Source organism: Wyeomyia smithii, chromosome 3, assembly GCF_029784165.1.
Source record: "Wyeomyia smithii strain HCP4-BCI-WySm-NY-G18 chromosome 3, ASM2978416v1, whole genome shotgun sequence".
In the NCBI taxonomy this organism is placed as follows: domain Eukaryota; kingdom Metazoa; phylum Arthropoda; class Insecta; order Diptera; family Culicidae; genus Wyeomyia; species Wyeomyia smithii.
The window spans coordinates 247,295,053-247,310,219 of NC_073696.1; the positions used below are offsets into that span (position 1 = coordinate 247,295,053).

At 38.0% G+C, this 15,167-nt stretch overlaps 1 protein-coding gene across 2 annotated transcripts in view; it reads right to left on the bottom strand.

The window, feature by feature from the left end:
- Nucleotides 1-15,167, bottom strand: part of LOC129731897 (box A-binding factor) — a 115,143-nt gene that overhangs the window by 26,656 nt on the left and 73,320 nt on the right. The window contains exons 6-7 of one of the 2 annotated variants that reach the window (XR_008729119.1): nt 6,173-6,251; nt 5,202-5,767 (exon numbers count right to left, since the gene is read on the bottom strand). Coding sequence is in view for 1 of the 2 variants with exons in the window: in XM_055692264.1 (XP_055548239.1) it covers nt 6,173-6,251 (79 nt within the window). In the remaining variant the exon portion in view is untranslated. The remainder of the gene's footprint in view (nt 1-5,201; nt 5,768-6,172; nt 6,252-15,167) is intronic. The other variant, XM_055692264.1, reaches the window with a different exon arrangement.

The following is a 15,167-nucleotide window of genomic DNA, read 5'->3' on the forward strand; positions in this document are numbered from 1 at the left end:
TGTTTTAACAGGGATTTCAGAATCTACGAAATTTTATAATATTCGGTTGTTTGATTCTTGTAATTTCGAAATTTATCTATGGTTTTATACGCAGAATCCATAACTCTAATGCAAAATATTCAAATTAGCTTTTAACAGCCAATTCATAAACAGTATATGCGAAACCTGGCGGCGAGCTCTTATACCAGTAACGCAATCATAGAAACCCATTTTTTTAACCCTTAAATGCGCAATGTTGTTTTGAAACAATACTACTAAAACGTTTTAAAATATACGTATTTTAGTATTTTTTAAAAATATAATTCATTAGAATAGCTCTTTAGACTCTAACGAAGAAAACTTAACAGCTGGAAGTACTGTATTTGAATGTTTTGTTTTTATTTTTGCTGTCAAAATCTCGCGAGCCTCCAAGATAGATCCCCTTAAGGCCTCGAAAAAGATCCAGGACGAACTGAACTTGTCGGACTGTCCAACGGCGGCAGGTGGAACAGGGGCTAGGCAATAAAAGACCCCGGAATGTCCCGATGATGACGACATTTGAAGGCGCGGTTAAAGCTCGTGAAAGACCACTTCGATTAGATCGGTCGAATTATGCTGCGGTCGGATGAGGCGAAGTTAAACCTCATTGGCTCGGACTACAGATGTTATATATTTCATCGAACAATGCAAATGAATTATTATGAATGGATTTAAACATTAGATTGAATTATTTTTCTCAAAGTTTTGTCACTTTCTTTTTTGCTTGAAAAGTGAAGGGGGAAGGGGGGGGACCCTCTTCTGGAAGTTCGAAAAATAATGAATTTACTTGACTTTTTTTTCTAGATATTTAGAGTGAACACACCAAATTCTCGAAGTCAGATTCAGCAATCTTTACTGAAATTCAACAATAAAAACCATGTACTGAAATTTCAGCAATTTACATGTGTACTGAAAATTCAGCAATACGTTTAGGCTCAACGACATTCAGCAATCTTTCCTTCGATTACTGAATATACGGCAATATACTGTCAAAATGAAAAAATGGTGCTTGTTATCAATATTTTTGGCCCGCGTGCGTAAAAAAGGCGACAAAAGGCTTGAAGGACTTGAACGCCGACCGTTGAGACGTGAAGGAAGTGTTTGGTGAGTGAAAAAATGAATTAAGCTTGTTTTTTCTTTAGTTCAGCGTAGGAAGATGGCGAAAGGAAATCGAATGAACGGATCGGACTTGGGCGACACATTACTCGAGGAGCAATTTTATTTTTGTGACATGGTGAAAAGTTAATAAATAATGAGCAAAAATCGACTTCCAATGTGTTTTAAAATCTACAAGAAGAATTCCCACTGAACTGATATTTCAGTAATTTAACGGACGTTCGCTGGAAATTCAGTAATAGTCCGTCAAACATGAATGACATTTTACATTGCTGACAATCCAGTAAAGTACCGTCAAAACGAATGACATTTCACATTGCTGGAACATTCAATAATATTTCATTGCTGAAATGATTACTAAGTTTCAGCGTGGCAAAATTCAGTAAAAGTTTACTGAATTTCAGTAAAAAAATTTGGTGTGAAGTGAAGTGCTCAGGTATTTTTGCTATTGATTAAAAAATATTTGTAGATGTATTTCGCATGTGACAGATGCAAAAACAGTGAGAATTACTGTGTTGGTAGCTGGGAACGTTGATGATCTCTCTAAATTAGTACCTAAATGATGGTACGTTTTCCCAGCATCTACCAATTAGACCTGATTTTTTTTACCTTGTAAAAATGGATTGTATAACTTGCCACAAAGTTGTTTTCAAAAATTCCAAAAATTGCCCAAATGTGGTCATTTTTGTAAAATTTTATTTAATTTTTCGTGAAAAATCACTATTTAAAACATTGGAAAATTCAGATATCGTAAAACTATAATTTTTCATGCATCTTTTCTTGTTTTTTCGAGGTTTGTATACAGGTCGGACTCGATTATCCGGAACATCAAACGAATTTTCATTCCGGATAATCGAATCACACAAAAAATACTGAAATTTTGCGATTAACGAACATGAAATAAATATTTCTTTTCTTCATTTACTTGTACGCTGCAGTGGCGTAACCAGAAGTTATTTCTGAGGCAAAAAAGGGGTAAAATCTTGAAAAGCAAAAAAAAAATTGGACATTGATTATTTTCACTTAATTCTAACACACTTAATTCTAACATGTCCGAAACATGCCGGAAGTGACTTAAATGGTAACAAATATGCCAGAAGGGATGGTAATGATGAAATTTCGGGATAAAAATTGAAAACGGACACCAAAAAGGTAAAATTCCGGATAATCGAGTCTAAAATTCCGGATAAACGAGTTTTTGGATAATCGAGTCTCCGGATAATCGAGTCCGTCCTGTACTCGCATTTCGGAATTTATAGTACACAGCTTTTAGGAGGCAGATTTTGCGATTCATTCGATTTCAGAATTCAAGCGTTTTTTAGAGCTAACGTGTTTTTTGAGCGGATTTCGAAATTCATGGAATTTGCTCTAGCTGGGCTTCAAAATTCTCACAGCATAGTTTTATTGGTGGATTTTAGAATTAATTTAAGATTTTCCAATGATTCACGCTATTTTTTAACATAGACTTCTGAATTCACACTTTTTTGTGGATTTTTGAATTTATATAGTTTTCTGTTAAAAGGATTTTAAACTTAACGCCTCTCTGCTATGCTGATTTCAAAATTTTTGGGGTTTTTTATCCGTGGATGTTAGAACTAGCGTGGTTTTTAGTCGCATTTAGGCATTACTCGAGTTGTATTTTTTAAACTCGTAGTTCGGAAGTTATAGTACATATTTTTTCAGAGGTAGATATTAAAATTCATCAATTTTCACGATAATTTCAGAATTCAAGTGTTTTTTCATACCCTAATTTTTTCACTCATTTATTTTTAATTCGAGGACTTAAATGGTTCTTCAGCGGCTGTCAGCATTATATTCATCAGCCACTACAAATAATCAGTCACATTTTTGGATAGGTCTTTTGAAACAGCAGGTGTGAGTCAACATGAACAACTGATATCATTAAATTATCTCTTTATCAAAAAAGACATACATGTTAAAAAGATACTTATTTTTATTAATTTTCTAAGGAATGCAATACAATACAATTTTAGAAACCGTCTCTTTGAAAAGATATTCTTGTTTTGTAAAAACGGTTACTCTGTGCCCCCCAATAACTCAAAATTTCAATTAAGTTTTATTCAAACCAAAAAAAGTGGAAACAAACAGGAAAACGGCTTGAAATTCTCTTAAACTAAAATTCAACAAATCAATTTGAAAAAAAAAATTAGACGTTGCCATCAAGGCGCATGTGGTCATAATTTTAAGACTTATTAAAATTTTTGGTATTTGAAACGTTCAGAATATTACTGGTGGGATTAAACAGGTACGGTTCGCATTGTTTTGTAATTAGACATACCGGTTAACTTAAATGTAAGACGGCATTAACATTCTGTGCACCAAGTGCAATGTAAGCCGAAATAGTTTCCAGGAGAAGTCCCCTGGCTAGGGAGTAATTAAAATTTACCCCAGGTTAGCTCGGACGCTTCCTCATTCTCTCTCTCTAGAAAGTAACAATGGTGGCAAAATCCGTATCTCGATCTGTAAGACATTTCAAAGTACACTCGTGAATAGGTAATCATTAACTGGTAATCGAACTTTTTTTGGTTTTATAGTAGGTATTCAAATGGTTTTAAACTTATTGATTTTAGTTAAGAAATTTAAAATTTATATGTTCCAAAGTTAGTAAAACTTATTGAGAGTGTACCGGGATTCAGTTCGAGCTGGTTCCGAATACTTCTTTATAGTGAATCCACAAATTCCTGGATTTCCTGGCTGCAGAAAACGAAACCAGGGGGCATCACCTTGGAGATGAGCACCAGGACGGCCCACGCACCGGCTGTGGCAGCGTCGTCACCCGGGGCAGCAAATGAACAAACCTGATCCGGTGCATTCTCTACACTATCAGGTTGCATCCGTGCCGTCCTGGGTTCTGCTCGTTCTGCACTTTACCTGGAAGCGAGGGGTCGAAGCTTTGCAAGATTGCCGGCTGGAAGAGCCACCGCACCGGCTGCCAGTAATGATATTTATTATTCCTCTAACCACAGCACCGGAATTACAGGATTGGCAAAATCCCCTGTTGCTAATCAAGTGCTCCGGGAATGGTTGCAGCAGCTTGGGTAAGAAACAATCCTCTTGCCGGCTCAAGTCCAGCTCTATGGCTAACAAGGTGTATCAGAGAAACTTTTCCGATGCAAACGAGAAGGATTGCCTTTGTTGTATGGCAAAAGTGAAGTTATTTTGTTCAAAAAATAAATTGGAAATATTCTGACCCGAATGTTACAAACTTTATGGTAAGTTTCCAAAATTTTATTGCTTCGAAAATATTAGCCATCTGCGAATCAAAATAAAGTTCAGAAAAAAAATCATGTTAAACCGGAAAACCATTCAAAGAAGAAAAATTAATAAAAACAAATCGCGTTGAAACCAACATTTCTGGGGAATCCAAATATGTACAAAAACCACGCTGATTTCGGAATCCGTGAAAAAGGGAGCAAAGTGCCAGCATATTACCATTAAGTACATTATCTCTAATTTAGTAATCTATCTTCTCATTAAAGAAAGATGATAAAGTGCAGGGTAAAACTGTGGATACAATTGATTATTACATGAAATCGTTTCAGTTCTTTCCAGTCGACTCTCACGGCCTGCGAATGCATGAAAATAGATCCACTTGCAAACTCGCAACCCAATTCAATAGCATTACAGTGACATTCATTTGAATACCAAATTTAGACTCCGCTGCGAGGCTTTTCACCATCACCAACATGGGTTGAATTAATTTAATTTGACGGTATAATTTACGAGACATGCACAGAGTGGGTGGCTTCCCGTTGCAAGTGGATAGAATGATGTACGAGCGTTGAAATAAATTCCCCTTCAATTTGTAGAACAGAATGTATGTGGATTGGAATGTGTTTTTTTATTTTTTATTTTGTTTGGCGCTTCAACCTCAAGGCTGGTTTACTTCATTCTATGAATATTTGAACAACCGCAAAATTAATTGGATTTAAGAATAAAAGATTTTCGAAGCGTTCATTATGGTGACTCGTTATCGTGATTCAAAGAATTCATGTCGACATTTTTTTAAATATATTCCATCGAAATTGCTTTTGCCACATACGTACCACTGAGAATCATGGATCCAAATTTCGTCGATACGAGTGCTTATCGTATCGATCATGGTCATCATGGTAGTAGTGGAAATGACCATGATCGTGATCGTAGTGATAGTTATACTTCCTCCCACCGGACTTTCCCTTCGTCGGTTTTAACTTTTTGTCATCCTCTGTGGGTGGGTGGATAAGCTGGATCCGATCCGTGTTTTCTTTCGGCCCTTTTTTCTTCTTCAGGTGTTCTTCTTCCTCTTTGGCCCGTTGTTCGATGGACGCTCGCAGTAGAGAACTGGCCACCCCGTAGCTGCGCCACAGATTAAACAGATTTCGATCGAAGGAAGAAGGTTTTTTCTTTTTCGGTTTGTAGTCATCGTCATCGCACGGTTCATCGCTTGCTCCCACAGGACTGTTCTGATCATCGGGACGATCATACTCGTACTCTACGACCGGTTTGATGTCTGTATTTTTGTAAAATGGTTTATAACTGGTACCGTAGCCACGATCAGACGAATCACGGTCGTCATCCCGTCCGCCAGTTTGCGGATTCGTACCGAAATTGGTTAGCGTGTCAGGATCACCTGCAGCGAGGAAAGTTGGAATTTAAATTGAACGATGAACAACCGATTTGGAAATACAGCGAAAAATTCCAATTGGACGATGATTAATTTCCGGTGCGGATGTTGATGAGATAGTGTGGCCGTTTTTCAGTGCAATCGTTCAGCCTTTCGTTCGTTTGCAGGTGATCCTGAGAACGCAAAAACCACTCATTCGTACTCTAACCTCGTGTTGCATTCCCAGATAACTATGAGTCAGCAAGCGTAATTATGTTTATTAATTGGTTTCCATCCACGTAGTGGAAGAAAAACTCTCTCTTCAACTATTGCGTGGTGAAGGAAAAATAAACGATGCAGGTATGGTAGTGAAGGTCAGCCAAACAAAAAAGAAACGAATCACACCCAAATGAATAAATAGTGTGTACTCACCGTAATTGGTTTGCTGGTGGTAGATCTGGTTGCCAGCCGACGGGGTCGCATACAAGGGTGCCACCGTTGCCAACGGGAACTACGAGAGAAGAAAAAAAAAAACATACAAGGATATTGGAAAACGTTTCACATATGCTGATGACAGTTTGAATCGAACCGAACTTTTCATCTCGTAGTGCGTACTTCCTGTGAGCAGAACGCTAGCGATAAATCGTCCGTTTGAACAGCTGTGTGCTGATCTATTTGATATTTGTTCGACCGGAAAGTGTGGAAAATGATTGAAAATCATTCTTGCTCTAAACAGCGGGGAACGGTGAAAAATGCAACGGTGTTGAGTTGAGAGAGAGAGAGAAAAAAAGAATGTGGGCTTTTAATTTAATCACTATGCGATGGGGATTTCATTTTTGGAAAATTTATGTTCGAATTATTGCAGAGCGTTTATGGCGTACCTATTTGAATTAGATCGATTCAGATTTTGTTAGAGCTGCACGATATGATTATATGCACAATTTGTTAGCGTTGATTGAACTGAGCATCGATTTTAAATCGATTGAAAGTTTATTATGATTTAATTATTATCTAATGTTAGGGATGGTTAAAATCTTTAAAACTACTTTGATTTCTGACTGGACTGGACTGGACTGGACTGGACTGGACTGGACTGGACTGGACTGGACTGGACTGGACTGGACTGCCCTTTTACAACCTATGGAAGTGGTATAGCTAGTATAACAGGGCATCAATCTGTCAATTTGAATTGTGACAAAAAAACTCATACAGCACTTGTTCCTGTTAGAGCATCTTCAGCGGTCTAGTTTTGTAAAACTCTATATTAAATTTAACCAACGAAACCTAAAAAGAACCAACTAATATAGACCAACTTTGCGTTCTCCGCACTGGTGTTGTATATTTTGTTATTTTAAACCGCAGACACCCTGTGAATGATACAATACCCCATGCTTTTAGTTTCCCATGAGACTTACTTGACTACAAAAAGTACCCAATATTCAACAAACGGCAAGCCACTTTATAGCCAAATTGCCAAATTGCTAATTGGCTATCGAGTGGCTGATCGTTGCAAACCAAATAGTTGAACCAAGGCGTGAGCTGTTAATCGTATTCTTAGGAAAAAACACAAAAATGAACTGTGAATTGTGTGAAAAGTCTTTGTTTTGTTTATCCCACATATCTCGCAAAACGCTTATATGGAAATAGCGAAAATGTTATATTCAATTAAAATATGACATTTTATCCACTCGTATTTGGTGGAAGCGTGCAAAGGGTTTTAGAACGATTTATTACAAATTTTAGATCAAAAAGTGACAAGAAATAGATCAAAACGTATACGAGTTTCAAAATTTTTCAGGAGTGACATTGTGCAGCTCGATTCGAACGTTTTTTTCTATTTTATAACCTAACATAACACTCATCAGTGATCATTTATTTTTGTACGAGTTACTCGAAACGAGATGCGCAATGTCGCCCCAGTTTAGATCTGGTACTTATAAAACAAAATTTGCACTAGCGGTGCTTCAGTGAATTTGAGTTATAGAACAAAACATCTCTTTGCACCACCGCTGAAGATGCCCTTTTACTTGTCTTTTGACGTTGATCGTTCAAGAGCAGTGTTGCTCACAATATTTTTTTTTAAACTGGAAGAATATTGTTTGGGTTTTACAGTTTTGATTTCAACAAAAAGATCAAACATAAGTACATCACTAATGTCGTTTTCGATTTTGAGGGTACAACTTTTCTGTACATGCAGTGTTCGCGAACCACTCTAGTAAAGCTGCTGTCAAATATATCATATGTTCAGTTTTTAACGTAAAATGAAGTTTTTTGAACTGACAGTGAACGGCGGTGGTTGATTCTAACAGTAGAAGATGGATAATCACCTTTAAAAGCGATGAATCAGCCGAACGAGAATCAAAACAAACCATTGTTGACGATATTCGACTGGCAGTATTGGTGGTTTTCTTCTTTGTGCGGGTGTACTCAGGTGCGGGACAAGTGAACAAAATGAGCTATACTAAAATTTAAAACAAACCGGTTCTTGTACAAAATCTGTAATAGTGTGTGCTACACGCAAAAAAGTAAAACGATATACTCAAGTACTTAGCATTTTGTGGAATTCATCAATATAACCCAATAAACCGGTGCACCCGATGCAAAATCTTTGAGAGTTCCTAAGCTAATTTTACAGTAAGTCCACAGTGATGTACTGTTCTTGCCTTTTCATTAAAACTCAAGTAACCATTATCATTAGACATATGTAACCAATACTGAGGTGCATTATATATGTCTGGTGATCAGGCCTTAGACGTTAGTAAGTTATCTGTTAACTCCATATTTTTGGACATTTATACAGTAGTTCAATAAGCTATGAAGCACCCAATTAGGATACATTAATTCAGCTTAACCCTTTAAACGATTACAAGTAGTTTATAATCCGTATACCGTAAACGTCATCTGCTACAAAAGACAGTCATCATTATTGGTTTTGAACCATCGGTTAAGTATGAGTTATTCTGTGAACCTGGCGGCACTGCTTGCGAGTTGAATAATATTTCAGTAGTGGAAGGCATCAATCATCCGAAGGCATCAATCATCTGAGGGGTGCAAAAATTGAATTTTTTTCAGCTTTTCAATAAAATAATTTTACTAAAAAATATTTCCATAAATTGATTGATTAATCATCAAAATACTGCCGAAAATAGAATACTGATTTTAGATTTTTATACCGCTTGTGGTATGATGTTTAAATAAGATAAAGGGCTATGTTTTTGGAAACTCTAGTACCATCGAAAACTATATATGTTGTAAATTGAGAATTTTTTTTGAAAACCAAAATTCAAATTCTCCAATAAATTTTTTTTGATAAGTAAATTTGGTGAGCACAAATATTGTTAGGAGATTATAATCAAAGATGTATTTAATGCATGAATATGTTCACGCTTTTGGTGTTATTTCTGCGGCTGACGCGTGAAATTCATAAAGTTCGAAAAGGTCTACAACCGTGTTATGTGCGAACATCGCTGTATCATTCAAAACCTTTAAAACATACTGGGCTCAAAGTATTATTAACTTTATTCAGTGTGGTTTACTGTTTTCTTCTTTCTGGGTGTTTCGACAGGTTTTTGTTTCATTTTCCAAAAAGATGCAAATGTTCCTTCCAATTAGTCATGGTTAAGTAACCTACATACTATCATTTCGTATATAAGTACAAACTATACCGCACTCGTAATAAAACTAAAAGATTTTGATTTTTTATCCAACAGAAGCAGTCGGGTCTGGTCACTGTTTTGTATGAACAGTATGAACAAGTGTATGAACAGTATATACTAGTCTTATCATCAATTGCTCGACTTCTTCTTTTCGGGTTCTCCCTAAAATTTTCACGAAATGTTGTAAAAACTTCGAAAAATAAAAATGCTATTGCATCGTTGTATAGCCCCTCGGTAATATTAATGCTGGTATAAACAATTTGACATTTCGATGCCTCATTAGGCCACAGAGAAGAGCTCAGCTGGACCCAATTTTTTCATCCAGTTCCCCCTATGTGCTACTGGTCTAAAAAGGGTTTTGCACATCGTCAATTTCGTGCGGCACCGTATGCTTCTGGATCGAACCGTCCTGCGAAGGCCAAAGTAGGCCCGATTTTCAACATGAATACAACTTTGGATCTTCTAACTTGTGTTATTGTCGGCGGTTACCAGCAATCCCTAGTATACGAACTCATTTACCACTTCGAGTTCATCGCCGTCAATGATCGCCGTCCGTGGGACGCGCGTGTTGATTTCTCTCCAGTATCTCCCTTTCATATACTTGGTTTTCAACGCATTAATTTCTAGTTTAATACTTCTAGCCTCCGCTTTTAGTCTGGCGTAGATTGCCTCCACCGCCCCAAAATCTCTCGTAATATCGTCGAGGTTGTCTGCGAAGCCTTCTAGTACTTTTGCTGAAAATCGGTCCTCTCGTTTCGATGCTCGCTCGTCGTAAAACACCCTCAAGAGCGATGTTGACCAACGTGCAGAACAGTCTCTCAATCCTGTCTCAACCCTCTGCGCACTACAAGGGGTTTAGACAGTGTCCCCGATACGCACACGTGACATATCACTCGATCCAAGGTAGCTCTGGTAAGTCGTGTCAGTTTTTCCAGATAACCGTAGTCGTGCATTATTTGCTATATCCGGTCTCGATCGACTATATCATACGCTGTCTTGAAATCCACGAAGACGTAATGTGTGGGCACGTTATACTTCCGGCAATTCTGTAGGACCTGCTGGGGAGTGAAGATTCGTTCGATTTGATTGTATGAAGCCCGCTTGCTACTGCCCTACGAATCCTTTTGTTAGAGGAGAATGACTGCGGAGCAGAATCAGGGAGAGGACTTTGTAGGCGGAGTTGATCGACGTTATGCCGCGTTTGTTTCTGCATTGTAGTCAATTGCCCTCTTTTAGATGGGGCATAAGACTCTTGTCATCCATTCCACCGGTAGCCTCTCTGACACTGTTATCATATCAGGCACTCCAAGGTTACCTTTCCTTCCGCCTCCTTCCGTTGCTCCACGATTGAGGAGTTCATAAAAAAACTGCTTCCACCTATCGACCACCTCGCGCTCGCTTGTGATCAAGTTTTCCTCCTATAGACCGTTCCGATAATTATAAAAATTAACTTACGATCAACCGTCATTTCAAATAACGTGCAGTATTCAACCAAACGTTGGCTGCGTCCTGTTGTTTACATCCAAAATAAACAGATGCTGTCATTTATTCTAACATTTAGTGCGAAATTTTGAAAATGCGTGGCCTTTCTCCCGAGCAAAGAAAGCGAATTGTGCACAAATGGGGCACCGTGAGTGGTCTTTCTATAAGAAAATTAGCCAGAGAAGCAGGTATAAGCACAGACTAACAGGCATAACACTTCGAACAAATTTTCAATAAAATCATCGTTTGGATGATTGCAGTACTTCACGTTAGTAACACTAGCACCATCTGTTGTCGTGTTCGCGCTGCGTCTCGTATTATGACATCAGCGCCAGCGCTACTGTATGTGTCAAATGGGTAACTACAAAATATGTATGAGATTGTATGACAGCGCCCCAGACGACGTTTTCGCGCGACGACTGCTATTCGATTCAAAATTTGAAATGAACGTTTTTTGTGGCGATGGAGCTGGGTTCCAGTGTTACGTTTGTTAGTCTGTGGTATAAGTGTCGGAGCAGTTCAAACCGCATTGCGGAAGTATTGTGAAGAGTGCACATTTACTGATGCCCCAAGACGTGGTAGAAAACCCGGGCCTGTTGATCCCACAATGGACGAAAAGGTTAAGGAATACTACAAGCGGCATCCTTCAGTATCAGTACGAGATGTGGCGAGAAAGCTTGGAACCTCGGCGAGTAACGTTATGCGTGCCAAGGGAAGAATAGGTCTGCAGACCCGTCGGAAGCAGCAGCAGCCAAAACGAAATCCAAAACAAGCTGAATCTGTGAAACCGAGAGCTCGGAAGCTTTATGACAAACTTCTGACCAAAAAAATGGGGTGTGTTATCATGGATGAAGAAACATACATAAAACTGGACTTTAAGACTCTGCCAGGACCGCAATTTTATACATCACCGAAGGGAAAGGATGTCCCTGGACCAGTGAAAGCCATTTACACCGAAAAATTCGGCAAGAAGGTAATGGTTTGGCAGGCCATTTGTGAATGTGGGAAAATATCTCGTCCATTCATTACGAATGACACAATGAATGGTAAAATTTACGTGAAAGAGTGTTTGCAGAAAAGGTTGTTACCCATGGTTAAGCAGCATAACAATCCTCCAATCTTTTGGCCCGATCTTGCTTCCTGTCATGACTCTAAGGATGCACTAGGGTGGTATAAAACAAATAATGTCACATGTGTCCCAAAGGAGATGAATCCTCCAAACTGCTCTGAAATTCGAAAACTTTTTGGGCTTTGACCAAGGCAAAGCCGAGGAAATATGTCAAACCAGCGGACAATGTTGAAAAATTTAAAAAAGATAAGTAGACCATAAGTGGTAAAAATGGTCGGAGAACACACTGTGTAAAAGCTTATGGGTAGTGTTAAGAGAAAAGTTAGAGAACTCGCGTATCCTACGAAAAATAATCCCAACTTGAATTGAAACTGGAAAGAAAACACTTATTATCTATATTTCAGAATAAAATTACCCGAAAAATCCTGTATTTTTTGTTTTATTCAAGAAAGAAGATGTATTTATAATTTTCGGAACAGTCTATATTCCCTACATACATCTGGACTCCGTGTGTAGTCTTCACGGGCTTGCTTTACCGTTTCGTAAAACTTGCGCGTGTCATCAATTGTTAAGAAATGGGGCTTTCATCGAGCGCACAGCTTTTTCATGTGTAAATATCATTAATAATTGGATTAAAGTTGATCACTCAACTCACTTTGCAATCATTTGGCACGATTTTACGAATATTTTTGGTTATTTTTCGGCCTGACCGCTTTTTTGATTGTCAAACAAAGGAAATTGCTATGCTTGAAGAGTTCTTTTTTTTTTGATCAGCAAGCAATGTTAAGAACGAGTTGGTACAATCGAGCATCCCCAAAGATTTTAGATTGACAACGCCATCTCTGTGTCCGGTCAAATGCTTGGTCCATGTAGAATTTTTAAAAATACGGTGTACTGAAAAATCGATTATTGTTGAAAAAATGCTTGCTTTGAACTAGAGATGGTCGGGTTTGGCTATTTTCAAACCTGTACCAGAATGTTCGATTTTTTTTTCGGTTGAAACTTGAACCCGACCCGAACTCAAAACTTTTTTTTCGATCAAACGCGAACCCGACCCGAACCCGAAAATTTTATTTTTGTGAGAACCGAACCCCGAAAACCGAATGTTTGTCTGTCTGTCTGTTTCGTATAGACTCAAAAACTGCTGAACCGATTACCGTGAAAATTTGTACATAGGGGTTTTCGAGTACGGGGAGTAATCCTAATATATTAGTTTTGTTCTATCTCATAAGCGTAAGCAAGGGGGGGGTGAATTTGTGGTTCATGAACCTGAAAACTTCCTCCCCGATAACCGTTCAAATTTATATCAAGAATGTTTATGTGTCTGAAATGTAGTTTTACGACGTTACTCTGTCATGTTAGACCTTCGTGTATCTCAGAGGCGTTGCAAGGATGAGGGAGGGGGGTAAACAATGTAAACCTTTGATGATTTTGAAACTGCTGGACCGATCAGCATCCAATATTTGCTAACTTCTCAACACCTAACTCAAAGACCGTGCCAATTTCAATAAGTATGTTAGATTCTAAAACATTGATTTTTCTGTATCTCAGTGGCGTAGAAAGGAGGGGGTGTATTAAATTTCATTATTTGTGAATAATGAAAAAGTTCTTCATGAATATTTATATACATTTATATACATTTCTCGCAACATAACTTTGTCATTTAAGACTTTGCAATATTCAGTAGCGTAGTTAAGAGGAAGGAGGGGGGGGGGGGGTATAAATGTTTTTAATTAATTTTAAAAACTCTTAACCGATTATCATTTAATTCGGTAAATACAGGTCGTGTAGTAGCATATATCTTCTATCTATCTTCTATATCTATAAAAGCGAATGCCTATCTGTCTGTCTATCTGTGTGTTTCTTCCCTATAGACTCAAAAACAACTGAACCGATTACCGTGAAAAATTGTACATAGGAGTTTTCGAGTACGGGGGGTAATCCTAAAACATTATTTTTACTGTACCTCATAAGCGTAGGCAAGGGGGGGCGAATTTGCGGTTTGTTTGTTTATTAATTTTGAAACCGTCGTTAACTTCTATCATCATTTTAATTTAATTGTAAAGGGTTTTAGACCTAAAGGGTGTTTCCATGATATTGTTCCCTCTCCGATTTTCTTTGTTTTTTTGCAACAATCACGCCAAAAATTTTCACGCCTCCATCAACATGCGGCAAAATTCTAATGTTATGACAACAACTATTGAAAAATGTCGAGACATGTTTTGAACTCATATTTCGACCAATTAGAGCTGAAAAAACCAATATGGGTATTTTCGGAACCGAGGTTTTATCTAGAGACCGGAAATCAACTCAAAATGTCAATATGACGTTCTCCGGTTTTTGGGAAACATTCTAAAATGGCTCAATCTAGAAACCATTTTGAAATGAAATATGGCGATTTCCAGTTCCAGAAAATTATCTAATACCACTCATTTTTGTTATTTTTAAAACCAAAATGATACCCAGAAGCCCAAAATCGAGTCCAGTCACAATTTTTTAAATTCAAGATGGTGTATTTCCGGTTTTCAGAAAACATTCTGAAATGATCAAATACTGGGAATTTTTGAAATTTAGATAATTCCCAGGGACCTAAAATCAACTTTAAGCACCACTTTGAAATCCGAGATGATGACTTCCAGTTTCCGAAAATGATCAAATATCACCCAATATGGGCACTGCTGTAATCAAGACACATAGGCCAAAAATCGTCATTTCGAAATTCGAAGTGGCAACTTGCGGTTGCTGGAAAACAGCCAAAAATAGTCATTCCAGCACCGAGACGAAACACAGGATGGCGACTTACGGTTACCGAAAAAGACCAATTACTACATTGTGTGATAGCCTTCGGCCGAGAATCGACTTCACAGACCATTCTAGAATCCAGTTTGATGGTTTCCGGTTTACGGAAACCAACCTATAATGACCGAACACCAACGAAATGATACCAAAAGACCTGAAATCAACTCAAGACGCCGATTCGAAATCCAAGATGGTGGCTTCCGTTTTCCAGAAGTCACCAAATACCACCCAAAATAGCTATATCCGTAATTGAGATAATGCTCATAGGCCAGAAAACAGCCCCTGACGAATTTTAATTTTAATTCGAAGTGGCCATTCCCAGCTATTGGAAAACGGCCGAGAATTATCATTTCGGAATCGAGATGATGCCCGGATATCGGAGTACAAATCATGATGCCACTTTAAAATCCAAGGTGGCGAC